The following is a 15270-nucleotide window of genomic DNA, read 5'->3' on the forward strand; positions in this document are numbered from 1 at the left end:
CTCACGGGCGCCACCCAGCCACGGCGGCCATTGCCGGGAGTTCCGATGCTCCAGGATGACAAGCAACCACTCCAAGGCATGCATGAGGAGGTCACAGCTCAGGTATCAGAAGTGTGATCCCTGTGTGTTCAGGGGGCTCAACCAAAAGGGTACATAGCGACCCCACCACACGGGCTGGCTAACGGGCTGGCTATGCACCCTAGCATCAGACAACAACATGAAAGAAAAGGTGGAATGTACTAGGAGGGCGCACGTCGGAGACACTAGGTAAGGTGCTCTTCCCCAAATGGCTCACACTACGGAGGAGAAATTTTGTAATGGAGGTGAAAGAGGGGGACCAAGGAATGCCAAAAGGAGGAGATGATTACGCAACAAAGCCAGAGTGTAAAACCAACAGAACCAGGAGGATAGCGGGGGCCAACATAAGCAAGGACACCAAAAGAGGGAGAGGAGAGTGTGAGGGGAAAGGAGCATGGAGGGGAAAGGAGGGGAAGGGAAAGGAAATGCAGCCCGGGAGAGAAAGAAGGCTGCAATGGCTCGGGGCCCCGTGCTCGCCATGCACATATCCACAAAAGAGTTGTGGACCCCCTGTGGGGGTCCATCAAGAGGGGAAAACCCCTTTGAGCATAACACAAACACTGCAAGGAGATACAGTTGTGGGCGACTGAGGTCTTGCAGCAATTGGTTATGGGTGGAATCGGCGCTGGGGTCTGCATTTTGGGAGGACGGAAGGACCAAAAGATGTTCCCCTGAACAGAGAGAAATTGTAAGTGGGAAGCTTCAGTCCACTGTTTCTGGAGGGGGAAGGCATCTGGAGAAGAGGTCGACACCGACGCCATCGCGAAATGGGTCACAAGGTGTTCCGCAAGAACCAATGGATCTGTATGAAGGCCACATGGGAGGGGAAGGCAAAGGATGGAAGACCCTGTTGGCAACCTTGACGGGTGCAGAGTGTAGCCCACACCCTTGAAGAACCAAGGGAGGAGACGAAGTGCTGATTATGAACTCTCAGACACCTTCCCGTTACCTACTGCCTCTCTTCCACCTGACAACATACAGGACCCATGTTAGCTCAATCCAAGTTTTTACATCTTTGACTCCTGGTGCAATTTGTCTGTCTAGTCACCAGGTGGCACTTTGGTTGCCTGTTAGTTGAGTATTTGGTTGTAGTTCCTTTGATCTAGGTTGCTGACCACACGGGCAAGCATACAGTCGCAGGCTGAGTGTGTGTGTGTGTGTGTGTGTGTGTGTGTGTGTGTGTGTGTGTGTGAGAGAGAGAGAGAGAGAGAGAGAGAGAGAGAGAGAGAGAGGAGGCACATGCAACTTATAGTAAGCTGTTCATGTTTTACAATTTCCTTTAATTGTAACTTGTCCAATATCTGCTTATCTTCATCCCACTGAGATCGATATTGAGTCTTATTTATATTGGAAATTCTTGCTTCCCTGAGTGATGCAGTAACCAGTGACTATAAAATTATCTACGGGCGTGGTAAGCAAATGCTAGTGGCCTAGTGAATATTGGGTCACGTGGGTAAGTAAGTTCCATTAATCTACAGAGATTTTGTCCCTTTCAAGAAAATTAATATTTATTGTTTTAAATTAATTACTATTGTAGCTGTCTGACTGTTAGTCCTCAAGACTTGGCTGTTACGCCATGTCTCTTAAGTTAATGTGTTTGAATAATCTGATTTATTGGTTAATACATTAACTTGTTGTTATATTTTACTGTAAGATAAACCGGTTAATCCTTTTAGTAATTCTTACTGTAGTATTCTAGTTGTAATACGTAAGGTTGGTTTGGGGATTGGAGCCACACTCGCGTTGAGTTTCTTGTCTTGGTCTCAGCATTTTCGTATGTTCTATGATCATTATGCATAAATTATATGTTTGCTCTAAGCTTTCTGAGCTGTTCACAGCATTAGGCGTTGCCCCACGGTGTTATCTATTACCTGCGGGTTCATCAGGCGTAGCCTGTCCGCATCGACTGTGTATGTGCACGCGGCCAGGACACTGCTTCCTATCTCACTGTAGCCTCCAAGACGTTGCCGCCTTCTGACTTCCTATGGCATCCCTCATAAATTGAGTTTCTATCTCGTAGGAATTGGGCTTAAATTTAATCAGTTCTGTCCGTTACTTTAAACCATCTTCTTCAGGCCTGCCCTTCCTTACCTGCCCCTTCCATGTTTTGCCTGCTTGAAGTTTGGTTTTAATGTAATAATTTTAATATTGCTGTAATGCTCAATCTACTAAATGGTGTTTTATTATTTTTATTTGTTCTTTATTATTTTTCCACACCCAAGGGGCTTCTCTGACCAATCAAATATCGAATATTTGTATACAGAATTGCATAAAATATCAGTACTCAACAGGCCTCAGCTTGTCAGATACCAAATTTGCGTAATTTTATATAACTATACTTCTTTTTTAACAGGATGTATGCTTTGACAAGAAGAAAAATTCCTGGATATTTTCCCCAATCTCCCAGTTAAAGACACTTTTTCCCATGTGAAAATAAATTTCTTCTAAGGTGAAAATACGCTTATTGCAGATAAGTGACACTTTACTTTCCTTTGGAGCCATAAAAATATCAATCCTTTGAATGGTAAATTTTTTGTACATCAGCGTAGAACTTCCTGGCACTTTATAAAATCAAAGTCAGCAACAGGGAAAGGGGTTATACGTTTTGGAAAGATCTTTGACATGCAGCAATATGTACGCTGCATATTTTCATATTACGGTACACTGCATACTTTCATATTACGATAGTATAAAATTTAATTCCACCAAACACAACACGTTAGTTGTCGAAGCGTTGAAATAGACTGCAATAGCTCATCTCCCTGATTTTGCCAACCAATGACAGCAGATATTCAGAGCATAGGACAGGTGATGTCAGCCAATAGCAACATCACTTTTAAGTAGTGTGAACACAAACAGGAAAAGTTAATGCTTTAAATTAATGTACACAGTGTAGCACAAGGAAAGCTAAGCTTTCATAATAATATTGGTATTTTTAGCATGTGTTACACTAAGATACATCACACAAACGTAAAAAATTTAAACAATGACAATGTCTTGTCTTCTGAGCTCAAAATCATTCTAAGTGGCTGGTACTCAAAGTGTTACATTTTAAATGAGTGTTTGTGATTTAAGAAATTCATTGCACATTCTCACACTTAACATAATTCGTCTTGTGTAAAAAGAAATTTACTTTGAAAATAATGCTATTCAAAGAACCATTTGCAATATTTTCCTGCGACCTCTTAGACATGGGTTCGTTTCAGCAGGTGCCAGAGTGCGCCAGACAGCAGGTGTTACCGGACATGGGCAGCTACGATGTCTTAAGAAGCCCATATGTTCGTACACGTATAGCATTAAGAAAACTTCCATGACTTCATAAAAGAAACAGGACATCGGAGGATACTCCAAGATCATAGGAATTTTGTAAACCACACTAAAATGCATGATTCGGCATAAAGGACACGTTCATACGCCCAGATTCACAATGAAGTAGGCCACAACCTGATATTCAGCTTTCCAGTGAGCTTTTTGGGATGCAAATTTTCTAAGAGTACCAGTACTGTATTGTCTCATGTTTTGTTCTTTATTATGGCATAATGCCATACGTGCCAGAAGATTAACATGTGCACTTGAAATCGAGTGAACCTAGCCCATAGTGTGGAACGAAACATTTCGTTTCTTATAAACTGACTGCATCTGCAGAAAAGATTAATGAAAACCACATTTATTTAGCAAATCAACAAAAATAACTTCATTTTTGTGCAAGGCAATTAATGCTTGACTGCCAAAAACATGGAAAGAAAATCAGACAACTGAAACCAATAACATATTTTAGCCTTCCATAATTATGTGAATATATAATAAATCACTTGATAGTTCGCGGTCACAGAAATCCGTTTTGTTTCCATTTGACGATTGAACTGTTAATGTAAATGAAACAGTAAAATTACCAGACTTAAACACGGGTCAATATCCCCCTCCCACTACAACCCATACTGCTATTCGCATGCACGTATCTGGCAGGTTGGGTATGCCAAAAAAATGTTTGTGGGTGGCGTGACTGCCTCCTGCTACTACTGCAGCCAGAAGCAGGAGAAGGTACTGCTCATACACAACTCAACTGCTCATGCACATGATCTCTTTGACAACTGATCAAAATGCACTTAATGTGAACAACTGTGACGTCACTCTCATCAGAAGCAATTTGCTGTTATGAAGTACTCCATAACCTTCGTCCTAAAGCAGCTGACACATTTTGCTTTTAGCAGGTGCATGTGTGTGGACTGTGTTTTTTGTTGTAAATGGCGCACTTCGTTTGCAACTCGAGTTTTATTTTGGTTTTATTCTGTCGTTTACTGCAGTAGTGGAACACAGTAGAATTCTTTGTTAGACTATCAGTTCTTAACAGTCAAAATTACAAAAACTGAACTGAAGACTAAAACAATGAAAAATTCTCAGAATTCTAAAAAATTCCTGTTTTTACTTGTTTTCTCTCGGATAAAAATATTCCCGGGTTTTTCCCCGAGCATATATATCCTGTTTAAGTTATATTTATTAATGTCAAACACCTCTATTGGCCAGCCAAATGTTGGAACTATAATCTTTAGCAACATTGCTGTCGTCGTTTGCCCAGTGCTAACGGCGTGCACATTATATGCAATTGTATTATTTTGCTTGAAAGTTCTTCGTAATTGGGGCAATTTATTTGTTTTTAAATTGACTAATTCCTCATCATTGGTTCAATTGAAGAAATTTTTGAGAAACTGCCTGAATCATTTCTATTTTATTAGTGTTTTTAGTATCTGCAATAAAAGATTGTTGTACTTCTGAGAAGTAACAAATGACTTGGGGTAAATGGCCTCTTCCACGACCATTTAGTTGTTTCCTTATCCTGGGGTGTCAACTGATATTTCACCCCTCCAATTGATGAATTTTTCATCCATGAAGAAATGGCATAAAATTCCAAAAGGTCACTAGTATTCTTTCTATATTTTAAGTTATTTTATTGATAGTATTAATAATTGTGACACATGAGAAGTACTGGTCTTTCTTTCTGTATTTTAAACAATTTCTTCGAGTTTTCTGCAGTGAATTTCCAGACCTGTAAAGCACTTCCTAATTTTGAACTACCTCAGGCACTTTGGCATTCCTGATTATAATTATTTCCAACCACTCAAAATTATTTTTTGAATGTTTTGTTGAAGCCTTCAGCTGCCATTTTCTGTATTTCCTGTATGATTGTACAATTTTGGCCTTAGGCTATTTTCAAGTATCTAAAATGTAAATTTCACTCAGCGGATACATAGTGGGATTTGTGTTTTTGATATATGAATGAAGTCATATCTGTAGATATACTACGCGCATTATAACTTACTTTATGGATGATTTTTTTGGCAACAGATAATTATAATCTTCCTAGTGTTAAGTACATTACATATAAGAGCTTTGCCACAACTGCTCGAAAGTAGCATGCCCCTAAAATAGCGTGAACACCCGAACTAATTTATGAGCATGATATGATGTCATACGAGCAACGATGTATATGACAATCTGTTTAAAAAAAAAAAAACATCCATAAAGTAAGTTAAATGTGCCTAGTATATCTACAGATATGGCTTGTTTCTATATCAAAAGCACAAGTGTCACTAATCCACTGTATGAAACTACTGTTTTAGATACTTGAAAATGGCCTAAGGTCAAAATTGACAATTGTACAGGAAATAAAGAAAATGGTAGCTGAAGGCTTCAAGAAATTATTCAAAAAATTTATCACAGCTGCGGACCCTATTGTATTGAAAATTATACACTGAAAATTATGTTCGTTCCAACCTTTTCCTTTATTTACATGACGTTCACGCAGTCAGTCTCAGTCTTCCTCTTTGGTAACTTGCCCAAAATGTAAATGATCTTAGTAAACAACTTTACTAACACGAAAAGTCCTAGGACAATTAAATATTTAATGTCACAAACTAGTCACTACATGTTAGCTAGGAGACACTGTTTAACTAAAACAGAAATGACACACTGAGCTAAAGACAACTAATGAGTGAATTTGAAATCATGCTACGTGCTGGCATGTTACATGCATTACATACAGTATTTTCTACTAGTCTAAGTTGTTAGAGCTCAGGTATGTCGCGATTCTAATTAATAGCATTAAATTTCTACTGATACAATGAGAAAGAGAGAGATAAATTCGGTGAATACTAACTTCACAGTATTTTGCATTAAGCGGTACACTTCAAACTGATAATCTCCTTGTGAGATGAAGAGGTCTGGGTCCACAGCCAGATCATTGAAAATGAAACAGCCACCATATGACATTCTCGATAAAGTGTAATCTATAACTGTGACCTGCAACAGTGAACAAAATTTTAACAGTGACGAGTCAGCCCAACACCAATATCAATTATAATCATTAGAGCCTAATACTAAAAGGATTACAGACGGCTTACAGCATGAATGTGTTCTGATCATCTGTTTTACATTCAAAAAATGCTTGCAAGACAAGCATCTAACATTAACTAATTATTTACTTACTTGTGACGAAGATGTGTTAATTCAAGTGTGTACAAAACTGATACGAGACGACTGGAAACCATCTAAGAAAACAAGGATAAGGGAGCTGAACTTATACAATATGAAGTTCTATCCAAAATTTCTAATTTATGAGAATTTTAATATTACACCTAAACAATCAACAGTACACACTTACACCACAAGTTGCCTCTAGTTCTGTATTTCAACTACGAGTCTGCGATGTGATGTTATTGCGATTGCAATGGTGTGATTGATGGTGCTGATTTTTGTTTATCGTGTTCTACTGTGTATGGCTGATTTATAGGACCAAAAGGATCTGCGATTAAGGTCCACAAAACTGTAGCCGAGTCACGGTATGCTAAGGGAGGCTTCTGATAAACGAGCTTTGAGCAAGCAACAGAAAAAAAATTCTTTTGTTTATAGACACAATTTTGCCTACAGGCCACACCTCATTTCATTCCTGTCATACGCCATGGTGAGCATTGACAACATCACAACGTTAAACTCTTAAGTAAGTGACTGGCCCCACCTTTATTATTATTATTATTATTATTATTATTATTATTTAAAAATGTGGAATGCTTCATGATTTTGCATGCCAACCTTGTGCAGGGACCATGCTGATCTTGTCTGTATCATTCTTCACTTTTGAAGGCCAGACATACCAACAATTAAAGGGAACAGCCATGGGTACCAGGATGGCCCCTTCGTATGCCAACCTATTCATGGGTCGCTGAGAGGAAGCCTTCTTGGTTACCCAGGTCTGCCAACCCAAAGTTTGGTACAGATTTATTGATGACATCTTCATGATCTGGACTTACAGTGAAGAAGAACTCCAGAATTTCCTCTCCAACCTCAACTCCTTTGGTTCCATCAGATCCACCTGGTCCTACTCCAAATCCCATGCCACTTTCCTTGATGTTGACCTCCACCTGCCCAATGGCCAGCTTCACACGTGCATCCACATCAAACCCACCAACAAGCAACAGTACCTCCATTACGACAGCTGCCACGCATTCCACATCAAACGGTCCCTTCCCTACAGCCTAGGTCTTCGTGGCAAACGAATCTGCTCCAGTCCGGAATCCCTGAACCATTACACCAACAACCTGACAACAGCTTTCGCATCCCGCAACTACCCTCCCGACCTGGTACAGAAGCCAATAACCAGAGCCACTTCCTCATCCTCTCAAACCCAGAACCTCCCACAGAAGAACCACAAAAGTGCCCCACTTGTGACACGATACTTTCCGGGACTGGATCAGATTCTGAATGTGGCTCTCCAGCAGGGATACGACTTCCTCAAATCCTGCCCTGAAATGAGATCCATCCTTCATGAAATCCTCCCCACTCCACCACGAGTGTCTTTCCGCCGTCCACCTAAACTTCGTAACCTCTTAGTTCATCCCTATGAAATCCCCAAACCACCTTCCCTACCCTCTGGCTCCTACCCTTGTAACCGCCCCCGGTGTAAAACCTGTCCCATGCACCCTCCCACCACCACCTACTCCAGTCCTGTGACCCGGAAGGTGTACACGATCAAAGGCAGAGCCACGTGTGAAAGCACCCACGTGATCTACCCACTGACATGCCTACACTGTGACGCATTCTATGTGGGAATGACCAGCAACAAACTGTCCATTCGCATGAATGGACACAGGCAGACAGTGTTTGTTGGTAATGAGGATCACCCTGTGGCTAAACATGGCTTGGTGCACGGCCAGCACATCTTGGCACAGTGTTACACCGTCCGGGTTATCTGGTTACTTCCCACTAACACCAACCTATCCGAACTCCGGAGATGGGAACTTGCTCTTCAATATATCCTCTCTTCCCATTATCCACCAGGCCTCAATCTCCGCTAATTTCAAGTTGCCGCCACTCATACCTCACCTGTCATTCAACAACATCTTTGCCCCTGCACTTCTGCCTCGACTGACATCTCTGCCCAAACTCTTTGTCTTTAAATATGTCTGCTTGTGTCTGTGTATGTGTGGATGGATGTGTGTGTGTGTGTGTGTGTGCGCGCGCGCGCGCGCGCGAGAGTGTATACCCGTCTTTTTTTCCCCCTAAGGAAAGTCTTTCCGCTCCCGGGATTGGAATGACTCCTTACCCTCTCCCTTAAAACCCACTTCCTTTCGTCTTCCCCTCTCCTTCCCTCTTTCCTGATGAGGCAACAGTTTGTTGCGAAAGCTTGAATTTTGTGTGTCTATCGACCTGCCAGCGCTTTCGTTCGGTAAGTCACCTCATCTTTGTTTTTTATATATATATATATATATATATATATATATATATATATAAAATGATGAGATACCTATCAGTATATATATATATATATATATATATATAAAAAAACAAAGATGATGTGACTTACCAAATGAAAGTGCTGGCAGGTCGACAGACACACAAACAAACACAAACATACACACAAAATTCAAGCTTTCGCAACAAACTGTTGCCTCATCAGGAAAGAGGGAAGGAGAGGGAAACACTAAAGGAAGTGGGTTTTAAGGGAGAGGGTAAGGAGTCATTCCAATCCCGGGAGTGGAAAGACTTACCTTAGGGGGAAAAAAGGACGGGTATACACTCGCACACACACACACATATCCATCCACACACACACACACACACACACACACACACACACACATATTTAAAGACAAAGAGTTTGGGCAGAGATATCAGTCGAGGCGGAAGTGCTGAGGCAAAGATGTTGAATGACAGGTGAGGTATGAGTGGCGGCAACTTGAAATTAGCGGAGATTGAGGCCTGGTGGGTAACGAGAAGAGAGGATATACTGAAGGGCAAGTTCCCATCTCCGGAGTTCTGACAGGTTGGTGTTAGTGGGAAGTATCCAGATACCCCGGACGGTGTAACACTGTGCCAAGATGTGCTGGCTGTGTACCAAGGCATGTTTAGCCACAGGGTGATCCTCATTACCAACAAACACTGTCTGCCTGTGTCCATTCATGCGAATGGACAGTTTGTTGCTGGTCATTCCCACATAGAACGCTTCACAGTGTAGGCAGGTCAGTCGGTAAATCATGTGGGTGATTTGACACATGGCTCTGCCTTTGATTGTGTACACCTTCCGGGTTAGAGGACTGGAGTTGGTGGTGGTGGGAGGGTGCATGGGACAGGTTTTACACCGGGGGCGGTTACAAGGGTAGGAGCCAGAGAGTAGGGAAGGTGGTTTGGGGATTTCATAGGGATGAACCAAGAGGTTACGAAGTTTAGGTGGAAGGCGGAAAGACAATCTTGGTGGAGTTGGGAGGATTTCATGAAGGATGGATCTCATTTCAGGAAGTCGTATCCATGGTGGAGAGCCACATTCAGAGTCTGATCCAGTCCCGGAAAGTATCCTGTCACAAGTGGGGCACTTTTGGGGTTGTTCTGTGAGAGGTTCTGGGTTGAGAGGTGAGGAAGTGGCTCTGGTTATTTGCTTCTGTACCAGGTCGGGAGGATAGTTGCGGGATGCGAAAGCTGTTTTCAGGTTGTTGGTGTAATGGTTCAGGGATTCCGGACTGGAGCAGATCCATTTGCCACGAAGACCTAGGCTGTAGGGAAGAGACCGTTTGATGTGGAATGGGTGGCAGCTGTCATAATGGAGGTACTGCTGCTTGTTGGTGGGTCCGATGTGGACGGATGTGTGAAGCTGGCCATTGGACAGATGGAGGTCCTAGACATCAGGAATGGGATTACCTTGGCAAACTTTGTATGTAGTGTTGTCTGAAAGCTGACACAGTCCCTCAGCTACATACTCCTGACGATGAAGTACCACGGTCGTGGAACCCTTGTCCACCAGAAGAATGACGATGGATCGATCAGCCTTCAGATCACGGATAGCTTGGGCTTCAGCAGTGGTGATGTTGGGAGTGGGATACGATGGATCGGTCAGCCTTCAGATCACGGATAGCTTGGGCTTCAGCAGTGGTGATGTTGGGAGTGGGATTAAGGTTTTTCAAGGAGGATTGAGAGGCAAGGCTGGAAGTCAGAAATTCCTGGAAAGTTTGGAGAGGGTGATTTTGAGGAAGAGGAGGTGGCTCCCGCTGTGACGGGGGACGGAACTGTTCCAGGCAGTGTTCAATTTGGATAGTGTCTTGGGGAGTTGGATCATTAGGAGTAGGATTAGGATTATTTTTCTTCGTGGCAAAGTGATATTTCCAGCAGAGACTACGAGTGTAGGAGAGAGAAACTTTGATGAGGGCTGTTTGGTTGAATCTGCGAGTAGGGCTGAAGGTGAGGCCTTTGGATAGGACAGAGGCTTCGGATTGGGAGAGAGGTTTGGAGGAAAGGTTAACTACTGAATTAGGGTGTTGTGGTTCCAGATTGTGTTGATTGGAATTTTGAGGTTTTGGCGGGAGTGGAGCTGGAAGTGGGAGATTGATTAGATGGGAGAGTCTGGGTCTGTGTGCAATGAGAGGAGGTTGAGGCTCGCTGGAAAGGTTGTGAAGGGTAAGTGAGTTGCCTTTCCAGAGGTGGGAAACCAGGAGATTGGATAGTTTTTGAGGTGGAGGATGGCATGCTGTTCTAATTTGCGGTTGGCCAGTAGGAGGATGCTCTGAACAGCCGGTGTGGATGTGGGAGAGGAAAGAGTGAAGACTTTTATTAAGGATAGGAGTTGACAGGTGTGTTCATTGGCTGAGTTGATGTGTAGGTGAAGGATTAGGTGGGTGAGGGCAATGGATTGTTCAGTTTGGAACTGGTATAGGGACTGATGGAAAGAAGAGTTACAGCCAGAGATGGGAACTTAAAGTGTGAGGCCTTTGGGGGTAATGCCAAATGTCAGACAAGCCTGAGTAAATGAATTATGGGAGCGTAATCTGGATAGGGCAAAGGCATGTTTGCGAAGGGAATGTAAATAAAACTTAATGGGGTCGTTGGGATGTTGTGAGGGTGACATGGTATTAGAAGGTGGAAAGTGTAACATGAGGCTAAAATGAAAATAAAAATATATGGGGAGAGATAAAGGTGAACTAGATAGCAACTGGAGATCTGATGTGAAAAAAGTCGAAAAAGTGTTGGTTAAAGCTGAGCTATGACGATCCTGTGGTGAACTTGGGTTGGTAAACAACGATGTGCACGAAGGTTAGGTGGTTGTGTTGACTCCAAAACACGTTAAAGGGTGGAGAAATTCAGAAAATTCCGAAAAAACCCTGTGTAAATTTATTAAAAGAAGTGGTTTTGTGGTGGCAGATTATGAAAATGAGGCTAACAAGTGTCTGACGAAGAATTAATGACGTTAAAACCTGTGGGAAGCGGTTAAAAATGATCAGTGATGTGGGAAAAAAAGGAACGGAAATAAAGCGAAAGTTGTTAGAACTAGCTGAAATGGTTGTTTAATAGGTGAAAGGAACTGTTTGTGAATTGGGAACGGTGGATTTTATAGCAGCGGTAGCGTTGAAAGCGGAAAATTTTTTTTTGTTATGGTTTGGAAGTGAGTTACGTATTATTGAGTATACATATAGGCAGGATAAAATTGTATGGTAGATTATGGTAAAAAGGAGAAGGTGAATACAAAGTGAAACTACTTGCACAAACAAAAAGAGAAAGTTAGATGACAGAAAAGATTTCGAAATGCAACAGTGACAATAACAAATGTAATTGTTGGGTTCAAATTAATGATATGAATATAATAGAGGGAAACATTCCACGTGGGGAAAATATATCTAAGAACAAAGATGATGTAACTTACCAAACGTAAGCGTTGGTATGTTGACACAAACACACACACACACACACACACACACACACACACACACACACACACACACACACACACACACACACACACAAAATTCAAGCTTTCGCAATCCACGGTTGCTTTATCAGGAAAGAGGGAAAGAGAGGTAAAGACGAAAGGATGTGGGTTTTAAGGGAGAGGGTAAGGAGTCATTCCAATCCCGGGAGCGGAAAGACTTACCTTAGGGGGAAAAAGGGACAGGTATACACACACATATCCATCCACACATAAAGAGACACAAGCAGACATATGTAAAGGCAAAGAGTTTCGGCAGCGATGTCAATCAAGGCGGAAGTACAGAGGCAAAGATGTTGTTAAATGACAGGTAAGGTACAAGTGGCGGCAACTTGAAATTAGCTGAGGTTGAGGCCTGGTGGGTAACGGGAAGAGACGATATACTGAAGGGCAAGTTCCCATCTCCGGAGTTCTGATAGGTTAGTGTTTGTAGGAAGTATCCAGGTAACCCAAACGGTGTAACACTGTGCCAAGATGTGCGGGCCGTGCACCAAGGCATGTTTAGCCACAGGGTGATCCTCATTACCGACAAACACTGTCTGCCTGTGTCCGTTCATGCAAACGGACAGTTTGTTGCTGGTCATTCCCACATAGAGAGCTTCACAGTGTAGGCAGGTCACTAGATGATTGTATGTTGCATAAATGAGTAGTCTTGTTGAGCATTTGCCCAATTTTGTCAATGGATTCAGGCAAACTGCACTTTAAATGTGGCAGATGTTCCTAAATAGCCAACGTATGCAGTGCACATTCCCATGGTTGGCAACACGACTTAATTTGCTGCCTGCTCACTATTCTGGTCCCCGATAGTGCTGTGCTTGAGCAACTGTGAAGCACGGACTGCCAAATCATCTATGGTGCAAGTGACATGTAACAACAACAACTCTTGCATAAACAGAAGATAATAATCACGATTCAGCCCAATTCTCGAAATGCCCTTATACCGCGATCTACTGATGTCTGTTGGCAGCATCTACACAACGTGTTTTGCCGCTGTAACTTATTCTCGCAACAAATAGGCAATATGATCTATCTCGTTTGTTGAACATTTCATTCTCGATAAATTTTCCTTGTTTATCTGGATGTTAACACCATGTTCTAATTACTGTCATTAAAATTCAAATGAAATATTGATCCGAGTTAAGAACCAAGTAATTTTTTGAAGAACATTTCCAGTTTTGAATGTTACCTTTACTTTAAAGTTTGCACAATGTTTACATATCAGAACTTTTATTGCAAACTTGTTCAAATGCAGTAAGAATTTGAATTTTGTGCTTCTCACACTTTTCACGAAATTATCAAATTTGTAGCAGAGCTGTGGACTGTTGTGGTGCATAGTTCATAGCCTCTCGCATATACCTTGCACTAGTGCCAAGGGAGTCAATGTCAAGTGATTGTACGTCAGTACTGCAAATGTCAAATGATTGCTCGAGCAACGTCAACACTGAAACCGAGTGCTTCGGCGTATTGGGAAATCCCGAGCCTGTTCGAAGGTGAGTATCATTTGCCCAGCCCTGCCTTACCAAATTCTTCAAAATAAATCTGCACGTGACCTCAATAGCCAAAGCTTCATCTGCAAATGTAGAGGACCATTATATACTTAGAAACATTAACCTCAGCAGCAATACTTTTATCTGCGAATATGGGACGACCCTGATTGATTGAATGACAAATTGTCAAAATCTGGTAAATACAGTATTTTCCCGATAACACAACCCCCCTCCTGAACCAACGAACAGAAAGCCGTTAAAACATTGAACCCTTAGTACATTATAACTTCCCAAATAAAAATAAGCAAAATAAAGCAATTAGACCAACTGTTAACATTACTTCCCCAAATTATAAACTAAATAAAATACTGAACAAGAAATTGAAGCAAACATACACATTCGAACATTCTACTCATGTAAAATGTAAGGAGCAGCTCATAAAATATTTGACAGTTATCAAACTACCAGATGATGTTAATTTGGCATTTTTAGATACTGCCACTATTTACACTAATGTCCCTGTGAAAGAAAGTATACAGATCATTCTACAGAAACGGTTATTTAAAAAGCGCAGTACAAAAATTTCTCTGAGCACTATGGGACTTAACACCTGAGATCATCGGTCTCCTAGAACTACTTAAACCTAACCTAAAGACATCACACACATTCATGCCCGAGGCAGGATTCGAACCTGCAACTGTAGCAGTCGCGCAGTTCCAGACTGAAGCACCTAGAACCACTCGGCCACACCGGTCGGCGGCCCAGTACAGGTGAGAATCAAGCTCGTGAAATAATCAAGCTCGTGAAATAATCAAGCTCGTGAAATAATCAAGCTCGTGAAATAATCAAGCTCGTGAAATAATCAAGCTCGTGAAATAATCAAGCTCGTGAAATAATCAAGCTCGTGAAATAATCAAGCTCGTGAAATAATCAAGCTCGTGAAATAATCAAGCTCGTGAAATAATCAAGCTCGTGAAATAATCAAGCTCGTGAAATAATCAAGCTCGTGAAATAATCAAGCTCGTGAAATAATCAAGCTCGTGAAATAATCAAGCTCGTGAAATAATCAAGCTCGTGAAATAATCAAGCTCGTGAAATAATTAGAGCTGTGTTTTACATATTATTTTGCAGTTAATGCGAAAATTTATTACCAGGAAGAATGAATCACTATAGGCAAGTCTAAGAAGTATGCAAGTAGAAATTTTCTTTAATTACCCGAGAGAATTTTTTGTTTTGTTTTTGCAACTATAAAACACTTAATAAGGAAACTACACACTATAAGCATTACGTAGATGATGTTTTTATTTAGTAAAGAGAGCGTGTGAATGTCAGAAGATGTTCTATTTTCCTAAAAGGGGAGTTTGCAGGTATGACCTATATCGGCGATGCATCTCACAGACTTGAGCGATGTTTGCACAAAATGAATGTCAATTGAGCATTCAGAATAAAAATTTTTAAAAAAAT

General features: G+C 41.6%; 1 protein-coding gene and 1 non-coding gene across 7 annotated transcripts in view; both read right to left on the reverse strand.

The window, feature by feature from the left end:
- LOC124794785 overlaps window positions 1-15270 on the reverse strand; it is a 137631-nt gene that overhangs the window by 12038 nt on the left and 110323 nt on the right. For all 6 annotated transcript variants that reach the window (XM_047258428.1, XM_047258427.1, XM_047258430.1 and 3 more), the window contains one exon: window positions 6233-6375. In XM_047258428.1, coding sequence (XP_047114384.1) covers window positions 6233-6375 — 143 coding nt within the window. The remainder of the gene's footprint in view (window positions 1-6232; window positions 6376-15270) is intronic.
- Window positions 7129-7230, reverse strand: LOC124796967. Its single transcript, XR_007016858.1, has one exon. It is a non-coding gene; the product is annotated as a U6 spliceosomal RNA (small nuclear RNA).

This window comes from Schistocerca piceifrons, chromosome 4 (assembly GCF_021461385.2).
Source record: "Schistocerca piceifrons isolate TAMUIC-IGC-003096 chromosome 4, iqSchPice1.1, whole genome shotgun sequence".
In the NCBI taxonomy this organism is placed as follows: Eukaryota; Metazoa; Arthropoda; class Insecta; order Orthoptera; family Acrididae; genus Schistocerca; species Schistocerca piceifrons.